At 35.9% G+C, this 23,845-nt stretch overlaps 1 protein-coding gene across 6 annotated transcripts in view; it reads left to right on the top strand.

Moving 5' to 3' along the window:
* PDS5B (PDS5 cohesin associated factor B) overlaps window positions 1-23,618 on the top strand; it is a 172,379-nt gene extending 148,761 nt beyond the window's left edge. The window contains exons 27-35 of one of the 6 annotated variants that reach the window (XM_043477450.1): window positions 4,538-4,670; window positions 5,008-5,127; window positions 6,129-6,191; window positions 6,785-6,930; window positions 8,328-8,433; window positions 15,390-15,829; window positions 15,923-16,030; window positions 19,108-19,246; window positions 20,626-23,618. In XM_043477450.1, the coding sequence (XP_043333385.1) occupies window positions 4,538-4,670; window positions 5,008-5,127; window positions 6,129-6,191; window positions 6,785-6,930; window positions 8,328-8,433; window positions 15,390-15,829; window positions 15,923-16,030; window positions 19,108-19,246; window positions 20,626-20,661 (1,291 nt within the window). In that variant the 3' untranslated portion in view covers window positions 20,662-23,618. Of the gene's footprint in view, window positions 1-4,537; window positions 4,671-5,007; window positions 5,128-6,128; window positions 6,192-6,784; window positions 6,931-8,327; window positions 8,434-15,389; window positions 15,830-15,919; window positions 16,035-19,107; window positions 19,247-20,625 lie in introns of those variants that run through there. The other 5 variants (XM_043477452.1, XM_043477451.1, XM_043477449.1 and 2 more) reach the window with 5 other exon arrangements.
* Window positions 23,619-23,845: the final 227 nt, after the last annotated feature.

The raw sequence follows: 23,845 nt of genomic DNA, 5'->3' as shown, positions 1-23,845 counted from the left end.
GGTTTTTCCCCTTTCCTGCTGATAATGGAATCTCAGTTATAATTAGTGTATTAAATTTATTTCATTTCTTAGGAGTTTAAGGTTCTTTACCTTATTTGTTCTCTTTTTCTTTTTTCCTACCATCTCTTCATATTTCACTTCTTATATAATTCCCAAAACATCCTAGCATAATTACTGTATTATTGTCCTATTTCTCTACCAGTCTGGCATTTCTTTTCTATTGAAGTTATCTGTTAAAGAGTTTGCTTTCTAATTCTTGTCTTTTCCTACTTTCTTCTGAAGCACTGTATAGATTTTTATGTGGAGTGAATTAACACTCTTTTATTCACATGGTAAGCGTATTTCCTTTGCAGTTCCTGTCTTTCTCCATAAGGAAGAAAGATAGTCTAACTTAATAATGGGCCAAGTTGATAACCAGGGAACTGTTCCCATACTTCACTGTTGATTCTCTGACTAAATTCGGTTTATGACAGTTGCAGTTCTTTCAGATTCTTATTGAGGTGCCAGAAGAATATACCTGCCAGGGTGTGGGATGGGGGAATATAATGATATTTAGAGAAGTCTTTGTAAGACTTCCTTAAATAGAGATGAGATCCTATTTCTGTTATAGTAAAGGATGACCTCTGTGCTTTTGAATAAATTAATTTCCTATGCTATTCAGTTCAGTTCAGTTCAGTCGCTCAGCCGTGTCTGACTCTTTGCAACCCCGTGAATCGTGGCACACAAGGCCTCCCTGTCCATCACCAACTCCCGGAGTTTACTCAGACTTATGTCCATCGAGTCGGTGATGCCATCCAGCCATCTCATCCTGTCACCCCCTTTTCCTCCTGCCCCCAATCCCTCCCAGCATCAGGATCTTTTCCAGTGAGTCAACTCTTCGTGTGAGGTGGCCAAAGATTAGAGTTTCAGCTTCAGCATCAGTCCTTCCAATGAACACCCAGGACTGATCTCCTTTAGGATGGACTGGTTGGATCTCCTTGCAGTCCAAGGAACTCAAGAGTCTTCTCCAATACCACAGTCAGAAGCATCAATTCTTTGGCGCTCATAGTCCAAGTTGGACTTTCTTCGCAGTCCAACTCTCACATCCATACATGACCACTGGAAAAACCATAGCCTTCACCAGATGGACCTTTGTTGGCAAAGTAATGTCTCTGCTTTTTAATATGCTGTCTAGGTTGGTCATAACTTTGCTTCCAAGGAGTAAGCGTCTTTTCATTTCATGGCTGCAGTCACTATCTGCAGTGATTTTGGAGTCCCCCAAAATAAAGTCTGACACTGTTTCCACTGTTTCCCCATCTATTTCCCATGAAGTGATGGGACTGGATGCCATGATCTTAGTTTTCTGAATGTTGAGCTTTAAGCCAACTTTTTCACTCCTCTTTCACTTTCATCAAGAGACCTTCTAGTTCCTCTTCACTTTCTGCCATAAGGGTGGTGTCATCTGCATATCTGAGATTACTGATATTTCTCCCAGCAATCTTGATTCCAGCTTGTACTTCTTCCAGCGTTTCTCATGATGTACTCTGCATATAAGTTAAATAAGCAGGGTGACAATATACAGCCTTGACATACTCCTTTTCCTATTTGGAACTAGTCTGTTGTTCCATGTCCAGTTCTAACTGTTGCTTCCTGACCTGCATACAGGTTTCTCAAGAGGCAGGTCAGGTGGTCTGGTATTCCCATCTCTTTCAGAATTTTCCACAGTTTATTGTGATCCACACAGTCAAAGGCTTTGGCATAGTCAATAAAGCAGAAATAGATGTTTTCTGGAACTCTCGTGCTTTTTTCATGACCCAACAGATGTTGGCAATTTGATCTCTGGTTCCTCTGCCTTTTCTAAAACAAGCTTGAACATTTGGAAGTTCCTGGTTCACGTATTGCTGAAGCCTGGCTTGGAGAATTTTGAGCATTACTTTACTAGTGATTGAGATGAGTGCAATTGTGCAGTAGTTTGAGCGTTCTTTGGGATTGCCTTTCTTAGGGATTGGAATGAAAACTTACTTTTCCAGTCCTGTGGCCACTGCTGAGTTTTCCAAATTTACTGGCATATTGAGTGCAGCACTTTCACAGCATCATTTTTCAGGATATGAAATAGCTCAACTGGAATTCCATCACCTCCACTAGCTTTGTTCGTAGTGATGCTTTCTAAGGCCCACTTGACTTCACATTCCAGGATGTCTGGCTCTAGGTGAGTGGTCACACCATCGTGATTATCTGGGTCGTGAAGATCTTTTTTTGTACAGTTTTTCTGTGTATTGTTGCCACCTCTTCTTAATATCTTCTGCTTCTGTTAGGCTCATACCATTTCTGTCCTTTATTGAGCCCATCTTTGCATGAAATGTTCCCTTGGTATCTCTAATTTTCTTGAAGAGATCTCTAGTCTTTCCCATTCTGTTGTTTTCCTCTATTTCTTTGCATTGATCGCTGAGGAAGGCTTTCTCATCTCCTTGCTGTTCTTTGGAACTCTGTGTTCCAATGGGAATATCTTTCCTTTTCTCCTTTGCTTTTTGCTTCTCTTCTTTTCACAGCTATTTGTAAGGCCTCCTCAGACAACCATCTTGCCTTTTTGCATTTCTTTTCCATGGGGATGGACTTGATCCCTGTCTCCTGTACAATGTCACGAACCTCTGTCCATAGTTCATCAGGCACTCTATCAGATCTAGTCCCTTAAATCTATTTCTCACTTCCACTGTATAATCATAAGGGATTTGATTTCGGTCATACCTGAATGGTCTAGTGGTTTTCCCTACTTTATTCAATTTAAGTCTGAATTTGGCAATAAGGAGTTCATGATCTGAGCCACAGTTAGCTCCCGGTTTTGTTTTGGCTGACTGTATAGAGCTTCTCCATCTTTGGCTGCAAAGAATATAATCAATCTGATTTCGGTGTTGACCATCTGGTGATGTCCATGTCTTATGATTTTAGCTTCTTATTAAAGGAAAATAACTCTTGGTTTCTTGATTCATAGAAATGTTTTATAGTTAAGTATTTGTGGTGCTTCAAGAGAATAAAATTAAATTACTGGTAATTTTCTCATGGCAAGAGAAAAGGCTTTAAACCCTCTTTTTGCCACAGTTTCTAGTTTTAAAAAATAAGCAATTAGTTTTCCGAAAATGAATTCTGTGTCAGTGTGATTATACTAAGGAAAACTTTTAGCCATTCCCCTTTCTCAGAACACAGTGTTTTTGTTTTTTTTTTTTAATGATAAAATATTCCTTGAAACTTACTAAATAAATATTTGGAGCTGTATTTATAAATAGTCTAGTACAGCCCTGAGTGATCTTTCTATCAGAGAAAAGAAACTGTAACCTATGTCTGAGGTCTCAGAGGTTACTTTCTTCCCTTCTAGAATTTACCTTGTTTCACATTTCCCTCTTCTCCCATTTTCTCCTCTGTACTATCACTCTGTCCCATTCCATATGCATAATACAGAGACAAAGGACTTTCATTTTTTTTTTCTTGAATAGACTTTAATATAATTACCCTGAAACTGAGGTACTGAAACTTTTTTTTTCCCTTTAGTATATAAAGTTGTCAGCCCTGACTTTTCCCTCAATTTATTGATGAAGACTCTTAGGGTTGTTCAGTTCAGTTCAGTCACTCAGTTGTATCCGACTCTTTGCGACCCTATGAATTGCAGCACGCCAGGCCTCCCTGTCCATCACCAACTCCCGGAGTCTAACCAAACCCATGCCCATCGAGTTGGTGATGCCATCCAGCCATCTCATCCTCTGTTGTCCCCTTCTCCTCCTGCCCCCAATCCCTCCCAGCATCAAGGTCTTTTCCAATGAGTCAGCTCTTCGTGTGAGGTGGCCAAAGTACTGGAGTTGGAGCTTCAGCATCAGTCCTTCCAGTGAACACCCAGGAGTGATCTTCTTTAGGATGGACTGGTTGGATCTCCTTGCAGTCCAAGGGACTCTCAAGACTCTTCTCCAACACCATAGTTCAAAAGCATCAATTTTTCGGTGCTCAGCTTTCTTCACAGTCCAACTCTCACATCCATACATGACCACTGGAAAAACCATAGCCTTCACCTTTGTTGGCAAAGTAATGTCTCTGCTTTTTAATATGCTATCTAGGTTGGTCATAACTTTTCTTCCAAGAAGTAAGCATCTTTTCATTTCATGGCTGCAGTCACCATCTGCAGTGATTTTGGTAGGTTGTTAGAGTTTCCTAAAGACTTCAGTCAGAACCACAGTCAATCTTAGAACATTAGAGTCTTCACTTTATGACCCAGTTATTGTTTTAGGCAGTCCTTTTTCCCTGCCATAGCTAGGGATTAAGATCACTTCTGTATTTCTACCATTTCTGTTTCTTTTTAACTTTTCTGTCTACCTAGGAAAATTAGTGAGACTTTGAGAAAGGATGTTACGAATTCATACCTACATTGCTCATATGTTGTAATATGTATGTGATGTACTTTTTTTTCTCCATTGATTTATAGCTATTTCTTTTTAATTTTTTCTGCTCTTGAAGTTCATTTTATTTAGAATTATATCTGTATTTAATAGTGAATTTTTTTCTTGGTATTTTTTAGGTGTCTTTGGTTTGTTCTGGAAATACTAATGGCTAAAAATGAAAATAATAGTCATGCGTTTATCAGAAAGATGGTAGAAAATATTAAACAAACAAAAGATGCTCAAGGACCAGATGATGCAAAAATGAATGAAGTATGTAATTCTTTGTAAATAGTTATGATTCTGTATTGACTTTAAGCATTTCAGTATAGGGTATGAGACTTTTGTAGACAGCATCAGCCTTTTCTACTAGTAGTTAAATGGTAGTATTTGTGTTAGTAATTAGACTTACTAATATAGAATCTGTAGAGAGTAGTAATAATGCTGTTAGTAGTAAACTAATTACAATAATAGAATAAGTATTTTAACTTGTACTGTTGTCCTGGAAACTACATACTAAATGCATGTTCTGGAATTACTCTTAATTCATAGAGTCTCGTTTGCCAGCTTAAGTACCTGATTTTTTCTTTTTGTTTAATACCCATTGCAGAAACTGTATACTGTATGTGATGTTGCCATGAATATCATCATGTCAAAAAGCACCACATATAGTTTGGAATCTCCTAAAGACCCAGTACTGCCAGCTCGTTTTTTCACCCAGCCTGACAAGGTAGTTATTTTAGGATTTATTTGTGTAAGTTGAAATAAAATGTATTGTCACCACTAGGTTGTGGGAAGATCAGGAGGAATCAGTGTCAAGAGTTGACCCATTATTTACGTCATGGGGAAAGGTCGCCGTGAATCTTAATTAACCATGTTCAAGATCAGAATATGGGCCAAGCCGGAGGACACAAATAGGTTCAGAAATGAGTTAAAATGATCTATTATTTTTATTGTTTTCTGAGTTTTATGCTAGTTTTAAGAGCACAGGCAAAAATGTGATCAAAGCTGGTAAATTAATGCGTTAATGGCCATTGATTCAAAACAGGAAGGAGAATGCTGATACAGTCTGAAATTATAAGCCCTTGAAATTTCTAACTGATGTGAAAGAATCAGAGCAGGCCTAATACCCGGGGAACATTACAGGGATCTTCCCAACCACTTTCAGAAAACTCAAGTATAGTAGTATTCTCAAAAAGGTATTTTTAAGAATCTCTTGGAGGTTTATAGTCTATTTAAGTCATTACCTTTTTTTTTTTTTTAAAGCCCAACACCAGTTAACATCTTAACCCCAACACCAGTTAACATCTTAACCCCAGTGTATAGAGGTTGGAACAGGCCTTGTAGGTTCACCTAAAAAGGGACTGTCTCCATTTGGGCATTCACTTTTTTATGATTAAGATAAAAGGAGTATATATGTGGTCTCTTCCCTGGAGAGTATTAATATATAAGCATGTTTTTGTTCAGGTGCTCTTAGAGCCTTAGCATATTAGAGGTCAAAAATGTTTTGTTAATACTAGAGTTAGTACAAGGTTAGTTTTAGCTATTACAGCATTTAAAATCAGTGACTGAAATTTTGTTTCAGCTGATTTTTAGTTTCAATAAATATGTATTTTATAATGCACTTTAAAACAAAAGCTGCCCTAATTTAAGCTTTGTCGACTTTTGGATTGCTTCGTAGATACAGTGTTTCAGAAGTCATTGACTGTGTCTTTTTTCCCTTGCTTCCAGAACTTCAGTAACACCAAAAATTATCTGCCTCCAGAAATGAAGTCATTTTTCACTCCTGGAAAAGTATGTTTTGAAAATTGTTTTAATTTTTATGTGGTAGTTTATTTTAGTGTGACTGTTGGTATAATTATATTATTTTGTATTTCTTTTAAATTGGTATATCAAAAGAAAATAGAAATATTCAGTATCTTCCATTTAGTAAGAAAAAGTTATTTTTACTATATAGATGTAGGTTGAGATATAGAACATATTTTTTAGCTTATGGTAAAACCCTGGATATCTTCTTTCTTAAATTTCTTATTCTGTATTATTAAAGTAAAAAGACATCTTATGTCCTTCCCTGATGCTGCTGCTGCTGCTAAGTCGCTAGCAAGAGTCTAATTGTCAATTTTCATTGTTGACTATACATGTTTTGTGTTCTCACTTTCTGTGTAAGCCTTCTTACTGTAGATAACTTAGAAACGTAACTGTTATTCTGTTAGTACAGTTTTTATTTATTCACATGATGCTCGGTTTGTAATTCTGATTTTGCTTAAGGACAGGCAGGCTTGTGGTGATTGATGTGTAAGTACTTTGGCGGTGTTATTGTGATTCCTTACGTCTGAGTTTCCTTTGGCTTTTATCAAATAGAAAGAGACATGCATTTTTCATTTCAGCCCAAAACAACCAATGTTCTAGGAGCTGTTAATAAGCCGCTTTCATCAGCAGGCAAACAGTCTCAGACAAAATCATCACGAATGGAAACTGTAAGCAATGCAAGCAGCAGCTCAAATCCAAGCTCTCCTGGAAGAATAAAAGGGAGGTAAGTACACAAGCAGTACCATGCTTTACATTAAGGACTCCACCAAGGCTGTGAGATCTAAAATAACATATTTTACCGTTAGTGTCAGTGAGTGAAAGTCAGTGCATATCTGTACATTCCTGTTTTAACACTGATAGCCAGTTACAAGGTAAACGTATTTGCTTACTCGCTTAGATGGGTACTCTGTAGCCTTTCATATTTTAGCTTGTTGGGTCAATCTGTTGTTAGACATAAGCTGGTTTCCAAACTAAGTGTCCAGTGAATCTAAATCTTTAAATTACAGCTCATCTATACAGTGGAATACATAGTCCTTTACAAATGATGACGTATGAGCTCATAGGAAGAGTTTCCACAATATGTGATTGAGTGGAAAAGACAAAGAATAGAACAGTGTGTAAAGTATTTTTGGGTTTTAAGAAGAATTTGTATTTACATGTGCTTGTACATGCATCAAAAGTTTTAGGAAGAATACCCAACGTCTTCATAGTGTATACAGTAATCTAGTGTAGGAGAGAATCTCTGATGTGGTTTTGAACTTCTTTTACTGTGCATGTATATAAGTTGTTTTTTTTTTTTAAGTTTTTTGCTTTAAAAACGTTTAAAAATGTGGTTTAAATTATGCTCTTTCAGTTTTTTATTTTCTTAAGAAAAAAGGAAAATAATTTACACTTTAACTAGTTTTAGCAGTTTTTGTTTTTTGTTGTTGTTTAGTTTCTAAGTTCTGTCTTTTTTGTTCACTAGGACTCTTTCTAAGGGAATGGGCTAGGTGTGTATGAGAGATCACTTTGGTTGGAGAGTAGGGATTAGAGAATAATGGTCAGGGATGAAGTTGAGAGGTAGCCAGATTATGTTTGACCTTTGTTGATAATGTAAAGGATTTGGTTTGACTTTTAAGTAAAACTGGAAGATGTAGAGTCTAGTGATCTGACTTGCACTTTTAGAAGGTTACCTAGGTTACTGATGGAGGATAGAGGAGCTAGAGTCAACTGATAGTAATCTCAGGCAGGCATGAAAAGGGAGAAGGTTGGAAAATAGCAAATGGTGTTAAATATATTAAAGTGCTTCCCTTGCAGCTCAGTTGGTAAAGAATCTGCCTGCAATGCAGGAGACCCGGGTTTGATTCCTGAGTTAGGAAGAGCCTATGGAGAAGGAAATGGCAACCCTCTCCAGTATTCTTGCCTAGAGAATTCCATGGACAGAAGAGCCTGGTGGGCTACAGTCCATGGGATGGCGAGAGAGTGGGACACGACTTACGGACTAAACCACCATGAAAATAAAATGGATACTTTTTGGAAAGAATGAAACTTTTTGTTCATAAAGCTATAAAGCTACACTGGAAACAGGAAGAACTTTTAAGGTTTGATTGTAATAATAATAACAAATATCTGTATTAAAAGGCTTGATAGTTCTGAAATGGATCACAGTGAAAATGAAGATTACACAATGTCTTCACCTTTGCCGGGAAAAAAAAGTGACAAGAGAGACGACTCTGATCTTGTAAGGGTGAGATATTTCATTTGATTTTATAATAAGTACAATAATAGTAATTCTTACTATGTAAATAATAATTTTTACACTGAAACCAGTTAATATTACTTTCAAGTTTGACATCTGATTTTACTTCAGTGGTTTTAATCACAAATTTGAGTTTATAATTATCCTCTACCATGTAATTTAAGTATATTGAATTTCTTGTGTGTCTTACCATTCTAGTAAGCAGTTTTTATTCTTTAAAGCTTTGGACTTCTTGTCTTCCAGTGGCCCAAACTTACATATCCTACAAAGTTTAAATGATTTTCAGTTTTTTTTCAGGTTTCTCCAGTAATTTATTTTAGCAAGTTGTTTCTCTTTCTACTTAAAACTCTAAAATTCTTACTGAATCCTAACTATAGTATTAATTCTGATTATTATTGGCTGTTTAAAAATTTCACCCAAGCAGAATTAAAAATTGATTGCTTAGCCAGAAAGGAACCTTGTTATCTGGATTTATAGAAGAATCCTTGAGTGGGAAAGCTATTTATGTCTTCTAATCTGACCTCTCCGTTAGTGCAGAAATTCCTTCTTTATAATTTATGAGAATAGTTACCATGTGCTTGAAAATGCCTTAAGTGGAAAGCCTGTTATTTCTCCCATTTGTTGGAGACTTCAGCTAGGTTACCCACACCCACATATACTGCTCTTCTTCCCCCCCGCCAAATTAGAAAACATGGTTAATATTTTGTTATCCTATAAATTCCATATCTAGTCTACATTTTGGAGCAATGCAGAATAAAGTCTATGTTTTCATAGAACAGTTCTGAATTTATGACCTTTTGAGATTGATATGTGTAGTTGATAAGCTTTTGCTGTCTTTTGTGTAACTTTGCATCCTTTTTCAAAAGAACCTTATTAATAAGCTTGTTTTTACTGAAATGTCTTCAGAGAGCTGACATTATAAGGTAGAAGTTCAACTTAAAGACCAATAGATAGTGAAAAAGTATCATCTTTTTTGTATACTACCAGCTTCACATTGAAATTTCACTACAAAGGGATTATTGTTCATGTACATTTATATTAAAATATGGCCACAGGACTGCAAAAGGTCAGTTTTCATTCCAATGCCAAAGAATGTTCAAACTACCATACAATTGTGCTTATTTCACATGCTAGCAAGGGAATACTCAAAACCCTTCTAGACTTCAGCAGAGTGTGAACCTAGAACTTCCAGATGTACAAGCTGGATTTAGAAAAGGCAGAGGAACCAGGGATCAAATTGCCAACATCGCTTGGATCATAGAAAAAGCAAGGGAATTCCTAAAAAACATCTATTTCTGCTTCACTGACTATGTTAAACCCTTTGACTGTGTGGATCACAACAAACTGGAAAATTCTTAAAAGAAATTGGAATATCAAACCACCTTACCTGTCCTGAGAAACCTATACATAGGACAAGAAGCTGCAGTTAGATCGGACATGGAACAAAGGACTAGTTCAAAATTGGGAGAGGAGTATGACAAGGCTGTATATTGTCACCCTGCTTTTTTTTAAGTTTTATGCGGAGTACATCATGCAAAATGCCAGGCTTGATGCATCACAAGCTGGAATCAAGATGGCCAGGAGAAATAACAACCTCATGTGGAGATGATATACCACCCTAACAGCAGAAAGTGAAGAGGAACTAAAGAGCCTCTTGATGAGGGTGAAAGAGGAGAGTGAAAAACCTGGCTTAAAACTCAACATTCAAAAAACTAAGATCATGGCATCCCGTCTTCATGGCAAATAAATGGGAACAAAGTGGGAACAGTGACTTATTTTATTTTCTTGGGATCCAAAAACTTGCTCCTTGGAAGAAAAGCTATGACAAACCTGGACAGCGTATTAAAAAGCAGAGATGTCACTTTGCCAACAAAGGTCCATTTGTCAAAGCTGTGGATTTTCCAGTAGTCATGTATAGATGTGAGAGTTGGACCATGAAGAAGGCTAAGCACCAAAGAATTGATGCTTTTGAACTGTGGTGTTGGAGAACCACAACAGTTGGAACTCTTGAGAGTCCCTTGGACTACAAGGGAATCCAGCCACTCCATCCTAAAGGAAATCAGTCTTGAATATTGAAGGACTGATTTTGAAACTGAAACTCCAATACTTTAGCCACCTGATGCGAAGAACTGACTCATTTGAAAAGACCCTGATTCTGGGAAAGAATGAGAGCAGGAGGAGAAGGGGACAACAGAGGATGAGATGGTTGGATGGCATCACCAGCTCAATGGACATGAATTTAAGCAAACTCCAGGAGATAGTGAAGACAGGGATCGCAAAGAACTGGACACGACTTAGCGACTGAACAATAATAATTTAGTTTTACAGTTAACATTTTCCCCATTTCCTACTTCTAATGTCGATTTTATACCCCCTCTGTTCTGAAAACAGTACAGTACAAAATGAAAAATTAGAGAATTTAGTGCTTTAGGAAGCTAGATTATTTTATGATACTGTCAAGAAAACAGACATTGAATTTCCTTTTTACCACCAGCCTTTTCTAGAACATTAAGATTTCAGCCTTTTTTTTTTTCAGATCTTTGGATGTCAAAATGAATTGTAATATTTATAATTGGAAACTTTAGTTTTATTTTAATATTTTCCTTCCCTTCTCTAAGTAATGACAGTTAATTTTTAATTTATGTACAAAACTCTAGAAAAGTACTAACAAATTAAAACCAAACATTTATATGTCTTTTTTCTTCCCAGAATGCAAGGATAATTTAAATGCTAAAAAATCTTTTTATATAGCAAGTCAACATCCTAAATAAAAGATGCTAACAAGATAATCTCAGATCATGCCAAGCAGATATAAATAAAATTTGATTCTTGGCAAATGAGTGAACTCTTTGTAAGTTAATGCTAGAAACATAACTTCATTATATGCTAAAAGTTTTATCTGTTTAAATCAGCAGTCATTGATTTGGTCAAAATTATTATTCTTAAAGGCAAAATACTTGAAGCATTTTTATTAAAAATCAGGAACAAAACAAACAGTTGGTTATCACCACTGTTCTTGTTCTGGAATATTTGGCCAGTTCTGAAAGACACGAAATAGGAACCAAAAGTATGACAGTGAAAAGGAAGAGACATTTATTTTTATACTCTTAAAAAAAATAAGGGGAAGCAATAGAAAAACTAAATTTAACATGGTAGATGTATGTCTGTATGTATACATATAATTAACTTTACTCTGGTCATTTTACTTTATATCAGATAGCCACTTGGGGGAAAAAAGATTTACTTTACAGCAATAACTGTTACAGTGAAATTAGATAGAAGGATCTAAACATAACCTTGTGTGGATCACAATAAGCTGTGGAAAATTCTGAAAGAGATGTGTATACCAGACCACCTGACCTGCCTCTTGAGAAACCTATATGCAGGTTAGGAAGCAACAGTTAGAACTGGAAATGGAACAACAGACTAGTTCCAAATAGGAAAAGGAGTATGTCAAGGCTGTATATTGTCACCCTGCTTATTTAACTTCTATGCAGAGTACATCATGAGAAACGCGGGGCTGGAAGAAGCACAAGCTGGAATCAAGATTGCTGGGAGAAATATCAGTAATCTCAGATATGCAGATGACACCACCCTTATGGCAGAGAGTGAAGAGGACTAAAAACCCTCTTGATGAAAGTGAAAGAGAAGAGTGAAAAAGTTGGCTTAAAGCTCATATATTCAGAAAACTAAGATCATGGCATCCGGTCCCATCACTTCATGGGAAATAGATGGGGAAAGTGGAAACAGTGTTGGACTTTATTTTTGGGGACTCCAAAATCACTGCAGATGGTGACTGCAGCCATGAAATGAAAAGACGCTTACTCCTTGGAAGGAAAGTTATGACCAACCTAGATAGCATATTAAAAAGCAGAGACATTACTTTGCCAACAAAGGTCCATCTGGTCAAGGCTATGGTTTTCCCAGTGGTCATGTATGGATGTGAGAGTTGGACTATGAAGAAAGCTGAGTGCTGAAAAATTGATGCTTTTGAACTGTGGTGTTGGAGAAGACTCTTGAGAGTCCCTTGGACCGCAAGGAGATCCAACCAGTCCATCCTAAAGGAGATCAGTCCTGGGTATTCACTGGAAGGACTGATGCTGAAGCTGCAACTCCAATCCTTTGGCCACCTCATGCGAAGAGTTGACTCATTGGAAAAGACCCTGATGCTGGGAAAGATTGAGGGCAGGAGGAGAAGGGGATGACAGAGGATGAGATGGCTGGATGGCATCACTGACTTGATAGACATGAGTTTGAGTAAACTCCAGGAGTTGGTGATGGACAGGGAGGCCTGGCGTGCTGCGATTCATGGGGTCGCAAAGAGTTGGACACAACTGAGCGACTGAACTGAACTGAACTGAAACATAACCTTAAAAAGAAGTAGGAGGAACCTATGTGGAGAAAACATCAAAACTGAGAAACATAGGAAAGAGAGGGGACATGCCATATTCCTTAATGGGATAAATGAATTAAAAAGATGACAGTTCGAAGTGAAAACATCATTGTAAAATTCCAGTGTGATTTTAAGTCCATGGTGAAGAATGTTGTTTAGCTGCCAAGTTGTGTCCAACTCTTTGTAACACCATGGCCTATAGCCCCCCAGGCTCCTCTGTCCATGGGATCTCCCAGGATTTCCTGTATTCCCAAGAATACTGGAGTGGGTTACCATTTCCCTCTCCAGGGGATCTTCCCAGACTAGATATGAAACCTGTGTCTTCCTGCATTAGCAGGTATATTTTACCAGAGTCACCAAGGAAGCTCAGGGGTAGTATAAATGGATGCAAAGAAGGAGTAATGATAAAATCAGCACAACCAAACACAAACATGCTTAGTTATAATTAGTAAAATACTGTGCTTTTGTTGCATAGTATTTTACTAATACCTAGAAACGTTTCTGTTTTTGAAAAATAATACAAAGTAAAGGAAGCATAATATATCAGTGATTTTGAAGTGATTAGATGTGTCTTGGGCAATGGGAGTAGGTAAAACAGTTTAGAACCTCAACTCACATCCTGTTCTTAAACAAGATATGATAATGTCTTAGTCTGTTCAGGCCATCACAACAATACACCATAGACTGGAACGTTTGAACAACACAAATTTTCTCATATTTCTGGAGGTTCGAATGTCCATGATCAAAGTGTGGGCCAGTCCAGTTGCTGATGGGCTCTCTGTTCCTGGTTTGCAGATGGTTACCCTGGGTTCGATCCCTGGGTTGGGAAGACTCCCTGAAGTAGGAAATGGCAACCCGCTCCAGTATTCTTGCTTGGAAAATTACGTGGACAGATCAGTGTGGCGGGTTACAGTCCATGGGGTCACAATGAGTTGGACATGACTGAACACACACACACACCCTCTCTTCTTAATGTGTTCTTATCTAGTGGTAAGAGGACATGAGTTTGAGCAAACTTGTGGAGATGGTGAAGGACAGGGAATCCCAGCCTGCTGCTGTTCACAGGGCCGCAAAGTGTCGGACATGACTGAGCAACTGAACAACAAGCTGGTGGAGAGAGAGACAGTGAGATCTCTCTGGTGTCTCTTTTCCTAAGGGCACTAATCCCATCATGATGGCCCCACCCTTGTGACTTTAGAATTACCTCCCAAAGACCCCATCTCCAAAGAATATCAGAATACTTCAGCTTGTGAATTTTGTGGGGACACAATTGAGTTCACAACGAACAGGAAATAAAATTTAAAATATACACAGAAATGTAAAATATTGTAGATTAAAACTCTAAACTCCGATAAACAGGCAAGGGGCATAATTGGGCAGTTCACAAGATAGGAAACACAAATGGCTAATTAAACATGTGAAGAATTACAAGTAACCAGATAATTTTTGTTTCCACAGATGTTTTAAGAATGTAAAGGAAAAAAAAGAATGTAAAGGAACAGACCATTTGGAAATTAACTTAGTACTACAAACATGTTTTTATATGTTTTACATACATGGTACACGTATGGAGAAAATTACAAATTCATACATACTATTCCTGGTTTCTTTGAAGAATTTCTTTAAAGAATGTCCATCTAGGAGTTAAGGCTTAAATTCTGTGAATGTAGACTGGGATTTTATATTAAATTTGAAAGTGACTGATTTTTGTATTTTGTTGTTGTATCTGGGAAGAAGCAATGTCTTTGATTCAGAAGTATTTTCAGAATTTTTAATAAATGATGAATATGTTTAACTTTTGTATCTTTTGCAACCTCCATTTATGAAATAAAATAGTTCTTTTATGATGTGTATGCATTATGCATTACATAGTTGATATTTATGTCTTATTATATACACTGTGTGGTAAAATTAGGATTGCTTAAATTGACTATCAAATGCAGATCCACTATACTCAGTGTAGTCTATTATTTAAGCATTGAATTTGGCTTTTTTTCTTTTTTTTAGTAGACCAGATGGATTTTTTTCCCAAGAAAATACATTGATTTTTATTACCAAAACAGTATAGACATTTGTGAAATATTTGAAAGTAAGTTGCCAATTAAAACTTGGTAGAGACAACAGATACTAATAAGAAACAACTACAATTCTTTATAATGAGTACTGAACTATGACTCCTTTTAAGCGTTGAATTTAGAATGTTCTTTTTAATGGACTAGCTCTTCACCAAAAATTTATAATCTAATCATCTACTGATCTTGAGAGGTTTCATCTGAGGCTCTCTAGCTTGAGTAAGAATAAAAATTTACCCTCTTAACCCCAGATTAGTTTTATATTAGAAAATTGTTAATAAAAGCAAGTAGGTAGTTATGGTTCTGACATGCTTAAAACCTCTAGACCTTATTTAGGTACATTCTTATGACTGAAGTGGATAACAGATTTTGTTCGTTTGTTTATTCTTGAACATATACATATATACACACACACACACACACACACACTAATAATGTATACTAAGTTTTATATTTGAAATCGTGTCTTTTATTCCTAGTCTGAATTGGACAAACCTAGAAGCCGGAAAAAGACACCTGTAACAGATTCGGAAGAGAAATTAGGCATGGATGACCTTTCCAAGTTGGTACAAGAACAGAAACCTAAAGGCAGTCAGCGTGGACGAAAGAGAGGCCACACGGCTTCAGAGTCAGACGAACAGCAGTGGCCTGAGGAAAAGAGGCTCAAAGAGGATATACTGGAAAATGAGGATGAACAGAACAGTCCGCCAAAAAAAGGTAAACGAGGCCGACCACCAAAACCTCTTGGTGGGGGTACGCCCAAAGAAGAGCCAACGATGAAAACATCCAAAAAAGGAAGCAAAAAAAAATCTGGACCTTCAACAGCAGAAGATGACGACGAAGAAGAAAGACAAAGTGGAAACACAGAGCAGAAGTCAAAAAGTAAACAGCACCGGACTTCAAGGAGAGCACAGCAGAGGTAAGTGTGTGCAACTCTGAACTGCATTCATTCAGTTACTGTACTATAAATCATAACTTGATGCTGTCTGCATCTGGGTCTTCCCCAAAGCAGAGCAGAGTCTCCTGAAACTAGTGCAGTTGAATCCACACAGTCCATACCACAGAAAGGACGAGGAAGACCATCAAAAACGCCATCACCATCACAACCCCCCAAAAATGTGTAAGTTGTAAATAATATTAAGTTTCAAACCAGTTTCAAATTATTTTGCAAGAGTTCATAAATTTTTAAGTATAGCAATACATCGTGAAAGTGTTAGTTGCTCAGTTGTGTCCAACTCTTTGTGACCCCCTGGACTGTAGCCCACCAGGCTCCCTTATCCATTCTCCAGGGAAGAATTCTCCAGGCAAGAATACTGGAGTGTGTTGCCATTCCCTTTTCCAGATCTTCCTGACCCAAGAATTGAACCAGATCTCCTGCACTGCAGGCAGATTCTTTACTGTCTGAGCCACCCATATATTTAGCCCATTATACTAGGTAAGATAAAATTTTTGTAAACTTACCTATGTGATTGATACCCCAATCATCCTTTGGCGACATTTGTACATTTTTATAGGTTTTAGACAAATGGTTATAAACAAATACCAAATAGTTTATTATTTCCAGTATACACTTTATGGTACCTAAAGAGATGATGGCGTATCTTTAAAAAATCACAGCATAGATCACATTTTCTTGTTATTCCACATTACAGGTTTTCCATCTTTCCTCAGCAGCTTTAAAAAAATAGCTTATACACTTTTGCTTTCCTTCTTTGATCAATGTAGGAAAGTAACAGGCATCATTTTTCCTAAGTACATTAGTGGAAATTATCCCATAGTGATGTCAAGCTTTTGATGTCTTGATATTGTTTGTTTTCTAATCAAATTAATAGGTCTGTATCTACATATAGATAGTTTTGGATGTTCACACAAATACATGTTTATAGGAGAGTTACAGTAACAAATCTGTGTCCGAAATTATTAAAGTGGCAGGGGCACCAATGTTGTAATTTGTAAATTTGGCACTGTTTATCTCATTTAAAGAAAAAACAGAGTAGCATGTTGTCTGTTAGAAATTTTGCAGTTTTTCTGAAAGTAATCCCATACTTCAGTGGCTTGACTTTTCAGAGTTGCCAGCACACCTTGGTTAAACACTCAGTTCATAGTTTTTCCTGTTCCTATGTATTCCATAGGAAAAGTTACCAAGTGTCTAGTCATTACTTCCCGCCTTTTTCCATTTAATTTTTCCTTCATGTAAAAAGTAAAGATAAGTACATTTTTGCTGCAGTTTTGTAAGTGTGTTTGTATTCAACCATGGAAAATCACTGTTTTTAAAAAAAAATTCCTAAGATAGCTTAAATTTCGATGATTAATTTTATAACAAAATAACAGGGTAAATATCGTTCATGCTTGTAACTTTGTTTATATTTGGGCATCATAAAATTAAGGGCTTATATGATTATCATATTATCTTGTAAAATTACACAAGTCCTTCTCATGGGAGTATTTGAAGCAAGTATTTTCTGTTAAAAAAATCAACACAGAAAGAGAGTCTATGTCCTGTCTTAACAGCCTAACTTCTTTTTACTGGAAAGCCCCTCTTTAGAGGTAGTATGATCACATATGTTACGATTTGCTTGTTTTCTTGTTCTGATCTCAGTGGAATTGAGCAAGATTGTATTATTTTCCCTGTATTTTCTTCTGTTAATTGTGAAAAATTGAATCAGGTAAGTAAATTTGAGTAAATTGGTTTGAGTACAGATTAAACAGTATGTATGTTCAACTGCTTATTGAAATGATTAGAAAATTCTAAATTAAAAATTAAATACTGACAGATATATACATTTAATTAAATGGTGGTATCTGTTACATATATTTGAGTGTCTTCTATGTATCAGAGAGTACTAGGTGCTAAGGAATATAGTGACAGAAGACAGACATCCTTATAGTACTTACCATCTAAACAGGCATGTAGTTATTAAATATTCACACATGAATGTGGAATAGTAAGTTGTGAAATGTACTTTGGAGGACAAAGTTAGGGTGCTCTAAGAGAGTGTAATGAGAGGGCTGGGGAAGTTTTCTCTTTGGAAAGTTGATACTTGAGAACAAATTGATTCCTCAAGTTGATTCCTTGAGAACAGTAAGAGTTAGACTTCTAGATAGTAGGGAGAGAACATTTCAGGTGGAGGGAACCCTGTTTTGGAAGGTTCTGAAGTGGGAATCTTGACAAATTCAGAGAGCCGAAGGAAGGCAAAGTTTTTGCTGTATTGCAGTTTCAGGGAATTGGGGGTGTAGAAAGAGATGAGAACTGACAAGTAGGCAAGGCCAGTCTAAAGGTCCTTATGTACTTATCAAGGAGGTTAACGCAGTTACTCTGAGTACAGTAGGGGCCTCTCTCAGGGGCGTGACATCAGCTGTTTTACATTTTTAAAAGATTACTTGTAGAGAGGCAAAAGATGAGAATGATTTAGAAATATGTACGATGTAACAGTGAAGATGGAGAGAAGTGAATGGATTTGAGATTTATCTTTGGGTCAGATAAAGAATTGCACACTATTAAGGAAGACTCTAAATTTTCTGGTTTGAGCAATTCAGTAGACATAGATGCCTTTTACAGACTTGGGAAAGATAAAAGGAAGAATAGACTTTGGGTTATATTTTAAAATCCTTTATGATGTTGGTTTCAGTCACCTTGACTTTTGTTATTTGGTAGATCTTTTTATATGTAACAATCTAGGGTTAAGTACTGGTTTAGGGTTTAGAATGTAAGAAAAATATTTCTTGGCTTACATGGTAATTGAGGGTAAAAATGATAATAAAGGAAAGTCTATGAAGTATTTAGAGCATTTCCTCTTATGAAGTAAAGTAGAAAGTGAAAGTTGCTCATTCGTGTCTGACCCTTCGTGACCTCATGGACTGTATACAGTCTGTGGAATTCTCCAGGCCAGAATACTGGAGGGGTAGCCGTTTCCTTCTCCAGGGCATCTTCCCAACTCAGGGATCAAACCCAGGTCTCCTGCATTCAGGCCGATTGTTTACCATCTGAGCCACCAGGGAAGATCAAGAATTCTGGAGTGGGTAGGCTATCCCTTCTCCAGGGGATCTTCCCAAGCCAGGAATCAAACCCCTGAGTCTCCTGCATTGCAGGCAGATTCTTTACCAAGCTGAGCAGTATACCAGAGAAGCCCTCTTATGAAGTAAACTACCACTTAATAATCACAATGTTCATTTTATTTTACCTGTGTTTTACTGTAGCCGTGTAGGACGCTCTAAACAAGCAGCTACTAAAGAAAATGACTCAAGTGAAGAAATAGATGTGTTTCAGGGTAGCTCTCCTGTCAATGATGAAAATCCACAGGAAGAAACAGAGGAAGAGGAAGTCTCTACAGTAAATGTATGTGTTTTTTAAAGTGCCATGTGTGTTAGTATGGAATGTATTCAATAGAATTAGAGTTGATAAGTGGTCAGATTCTTTTAGCACTTGCTGTTACTTAATAATTCTGAATATTTATATATATATGTATTTTCATTTGTTTGTAGTGTTAGTTCATCTATCAGCTTAGATTGTGGAGAAAATATCATTTATGAAAACCTGAAACCAAGTGAGAGTAATAGACGTAGCCTAGTGAAAGTGTAAATATCTAGTGTACAGCTGAATGCAGAGAGGAGCAAGTGATGGTCTCGGGACACCACCACATGCATTTACGTTTTCTGTTATATATACTCTTGGTAATATTTTGTATAAGTTTTTTGTTTGAGTTTCTCAGTAGCAACTAGAAGTTAGTCAGTCATGTAGAATAAAGTCATGTCTTCAAATAAAATTAGCGTTTGGAATTCATAAAAATTGGCAATAGACCTTTCTTTCACAAAAGTAGGAATGTGGTGCCTCGTGAGATACTTTTTAAAATAATGAATGACTTTGCCTGTCACATCTCCGATTTTTCTCTTTGGAAGAAATATAATTGATGCATCTAAGTAAGAGCTGTGTATTGCTAATATTCATGCTGAATCTGTGGATCAGCTCAGCTAGTTTCAGTTTTTTTGTTTGAGAAACGTGTGTCCTGTGATCAAACCCCAGAGTTGACCCTTGCCTCTGTCTTATTTAATATAATCAGCACCTCTGTCTGCATCAGGATTCATTTATCTGAACTAGTTGAAGACCAGAGGAAAAAAATATGTTGAATTATGGTCTCAAACTAGTTTGGCTTGTAAAGGGTTTTTATGGGGGGAAGGTATAAAAATAAGGCTGAAAAGTACATAGTAACTGATGGATTCATTAAAAGAAAACTAAACTATAAGTTAATTACATTAAAATCCTGTTCTATTTGTGTTCCTCTTGTTAATACTGAACTTATTTTATCTGAAATTTTATGCTTTCATTAGTACTTCCCACATTTTTTATGTTTTTGATAATTGTTATGATCCAAACTCAATAGGTAATTTCTGAGAAAGGTAGCTAATAAGCCTAAATTCATAAATATCAGACACATACTTTACTACAGACACATAAATAACAAAGTGATATTTGTCATTGTTTTTTGCTGTTGACATTGACTTCTGTTCATTTCTCTTTAAAATTATTAAAGAGAAAAGTAAAATATTTTCTTTTTTGCTAATCCTGGGAAAGACTGTATATGAGCATTCATGTATGTGATGCTAAGGCAGAAAGTTAATGTAGGAGAAAGATTTTAAGGAAGGACTATCAGGAACATGTTAAGAAGAATAATTGGTTATAAAACAATGGTAATTACACCTGTTGATGTTTCTTTCAAGGTGCGGCGGCGAGGTTCTAAAAGAGAAAGGCGATGAACAGATGCCGTTAATAACTTTCTGTGTGAGAGCTTTGAAAAAAAAGTGGTTGTCAAGCTTCAGGCTGAATAAAGCCTTTGATGCACAATATGGGACTGCTGAAGAGTGGACAGTTGGACCTTACTCTGATGACCTCATGTGTCTGTGGTCACACGCTTTAGCCATGCGCATGGTGACAACATTGACTATGGAGTCTTGTGGAAGAGTCTAATGTGTGATGGCTATGTAGACATAAACTAAAGAAGAAACTTGTAAATATATTTTTTCTTTTTTTTTTTTTTTATGATGTTTCTGACTTCTAAAGTGCTTGTATAGCTTTTATCTGCGGCTTTAAACTGACAGTGCTCAACTGTTTATTGGATCTATTGATTTGAAAAGAGTTTGTTAGGATAGATCTTAAGCAGCAGTCTGTCAGTGTTTGTATTTGTATTCTCTGCAATTTTACTGTGAAAAAAATTTTTTTTCAACGAATGGTGTCATTTTCTTGATGTCACTGTTTGTTGGAGAGTTGAAATGCTCTCTTTCCCGTGCGTCTCTTAGCTGGTGTTTACTCCCAGGCATCCTTAATCTGCAGAGGTGCTAAGTGGTCTGCCATCACACCTGAATCATGCCTCTGATGGGAGGACGCCACACAAATGGTGAAACAGTCCTGAAGTTGTTTGATTATTTACACCTCAGTATTGGTCCCAGAATTTTCTGGCCTTTCATGGCAATGAAAATTTTAAAAAGAGAGAGATTTAAAATATTTTAATTTTAAAGAGTGTGTTATTAAAATAATGTACTGAATTCTTTATCCCATTTTATCATCCCTTTTCAGTTTTTATTAATCTACTGTATCAATAAAATTCTGTAATTTGAATTAGTTTCTGATAGTCTAGAATGTTATTGTGTATAGATACTTCCTCTTGAACATTATGTTCAGAAAATGCAAATTATTACACTATAATATAAAATCTGATATATACACATTAGAAATGTTTCAGTTCTCCATAACAGTGTAAAATTAATCAGAAAGAAAAAAATTTTATTGATGCAGTGTGTCTTTATAAAGCTGTTCTTGAAAGCAAGTGTTTTGTATTTTATAGTGAGTTGCATGTTTATGAAAAAAAATTGCTGAAAATGGGATGTGCTCTTTTCTGTAAATTCATATTTAGCCATAGTATATGATAGATTGCCCCATAACATAGTTTTTCATCAAGAGTTTATTATTGTACTTTATTTTGGAGCCAAAAATTGTTTTTTGGGGGGAGGGGCAGGGTGGGAGTGATATATCCAACTATATGAGCTACTGTAGGTACCACAGTCTTATGAACTTTGAATGAAATTCCACTTGTCCAGATTGAGAGAAGTGGAAATTTATTTGGGTTTAGAGCATATCTTTCTTCTTTTCTTTGTTATAATCTACAAAATATAGAAACAAAGGCAGTATCCTTCATACAGTTTTATGAACTGTATTTTCAACCAAAACATATAGGGTATGACTTAATGCTTACCTAAATTCATTTTAGTATTTCAGGTGCTGTTCTTTCATTTTTTCATGGTTCCATCAGAAAAGAAAATCGTATTCTAACTTATTTATCACAGTGAATAATGGAGCATTTTCATTTAAATATACCATTATGTTTAAGGTATATTTCCAAGATTGGTTATAATAGATGGGGGATATAATAAAGAAACTACTATTTTGGAAAATGACGTTTACTGTTTTCCAGTGTATACTCACAATTGACATGATTATTTTTCTTTTAAAAATTTCTTCATGTTTATGAAAGGGCCTTTTATTTAAAAAAAAAAAGTTTTGAATTGTGTCTTAATCTCTCAATATTTAACTATTCTTCATTTACAACTGTACTGACACCAGTGATAATGGGAGGCTGCTATATATCAAGGCATCTAATGTTGGACCAACATACAGCTGGTTTTTAAACGTGTCATTAGCTCAATTCTCCCAAACACGCTATTTCTATTTCAGCAGTACAAAGGCATGTTTTTAAATCTATAAAATAAAGAATAAGGGATAGCTTTGTATTTTTGTCTTTGACTAAATTGCACCAGAAATGTTTATGGAAGTATATCTTTAAGACCATTTTATAAAACATAATGAAAAAATGATTGTGGAGGATTTTTATTTGCATGATCATAGTTAACCAAATTTCATTGCACATTTAATTCTGTACATTAGTTCACACAAAATGCTCATTGTAGATTTTGTTCAATGCCAGTGAGTCTGTGATTTTATAACTTGTCTGTTCACTTTTTGGGAGGATTACAATGTAAATTTTCCATTTTTCTGTAGAAAAATAGGTGCAATAATGATCAAAGTTTTGATGTCCTGAGTCATCTTAGGGGATTATCTTATTATTATGTTTAAACTTAACATTTCATGTACTAACATTTGGAGAGCCACATACTATAACTAAAGTAAAATTAAGTATGTGTAAAACATTAATTGCTAACAGTGGTTAGCAAACTCTTCAGTGATAATGTTCATTTTGAAAATATGTACTGTATAAAATTAAGAAAATATTTAACTCACTGTAACAAGTTCCACTATGAAAATCTTACGATTCTTCAGTGAGGTTATCTTGCTGCACTGTGTAGCAAATCCATTTAATCTACATTATAATAAAATTTCTTGCTGCAGTGCAACAGGAAGCTTTTTCAGTGATCTCCACTGTATATGTAAATTACAAATGTGGCTGTAAAACTTGTTCCAGGCATTAAAGGTTAAATGACTTTCTGTATTTTCTTACAACTTGTTAAGTTTGATTTTTAAGATTTCCTTTTGCCCACTTAATGAATGTCAGGAATTTAAGAATTTGTTTAACTTAGGCATATGTCCCCTACCATATAGTATTATGTCACCATGATGAACAATTGGTATTTAGGTAGATAACCAATTTTCAGACACATTTTTGAATTTTCTGTGAAGTTGAATAAACATGAAAGCTAATATATAATTGTATTATTTTATTTATGTGAATCTATATACATATATATTTAAATATTTACTAAGTGGAGGAGGTCATATTTTAATGATTTTTACTTTTGGAGCCTTTGGTTCATGAAGAGAAAAGTGTATTTCCTAGTAACATTTTTCAAACTTTTTGTTTGAACTCATGCAAAATCTTGGCCGACAGAGATTTACTAAGTATTATTTAAATGATTGCATAACTGAAGAAAA

This window comes from Cervus canadensis, chromosome 9 (assembly GCF_019320065.1).
Source record: "Cervus canadensis isolate Bull #8, Minnesota chromosome 9, ASM1932006v1, whole genome shotgun sequence".
Classification (NCBI taxonomy): domain Eukaryota; kingdom Metazoa; phylum Chordata; class Mammalia; order Artiodactyla; family Cervidae; genus Cervus; species Cervus canadensis.
The sequence above is the reverse complement of the archived record's forward strand: the minus strand, read 5'-3'. Positions and strand labels throughout refer to the sequence as shown.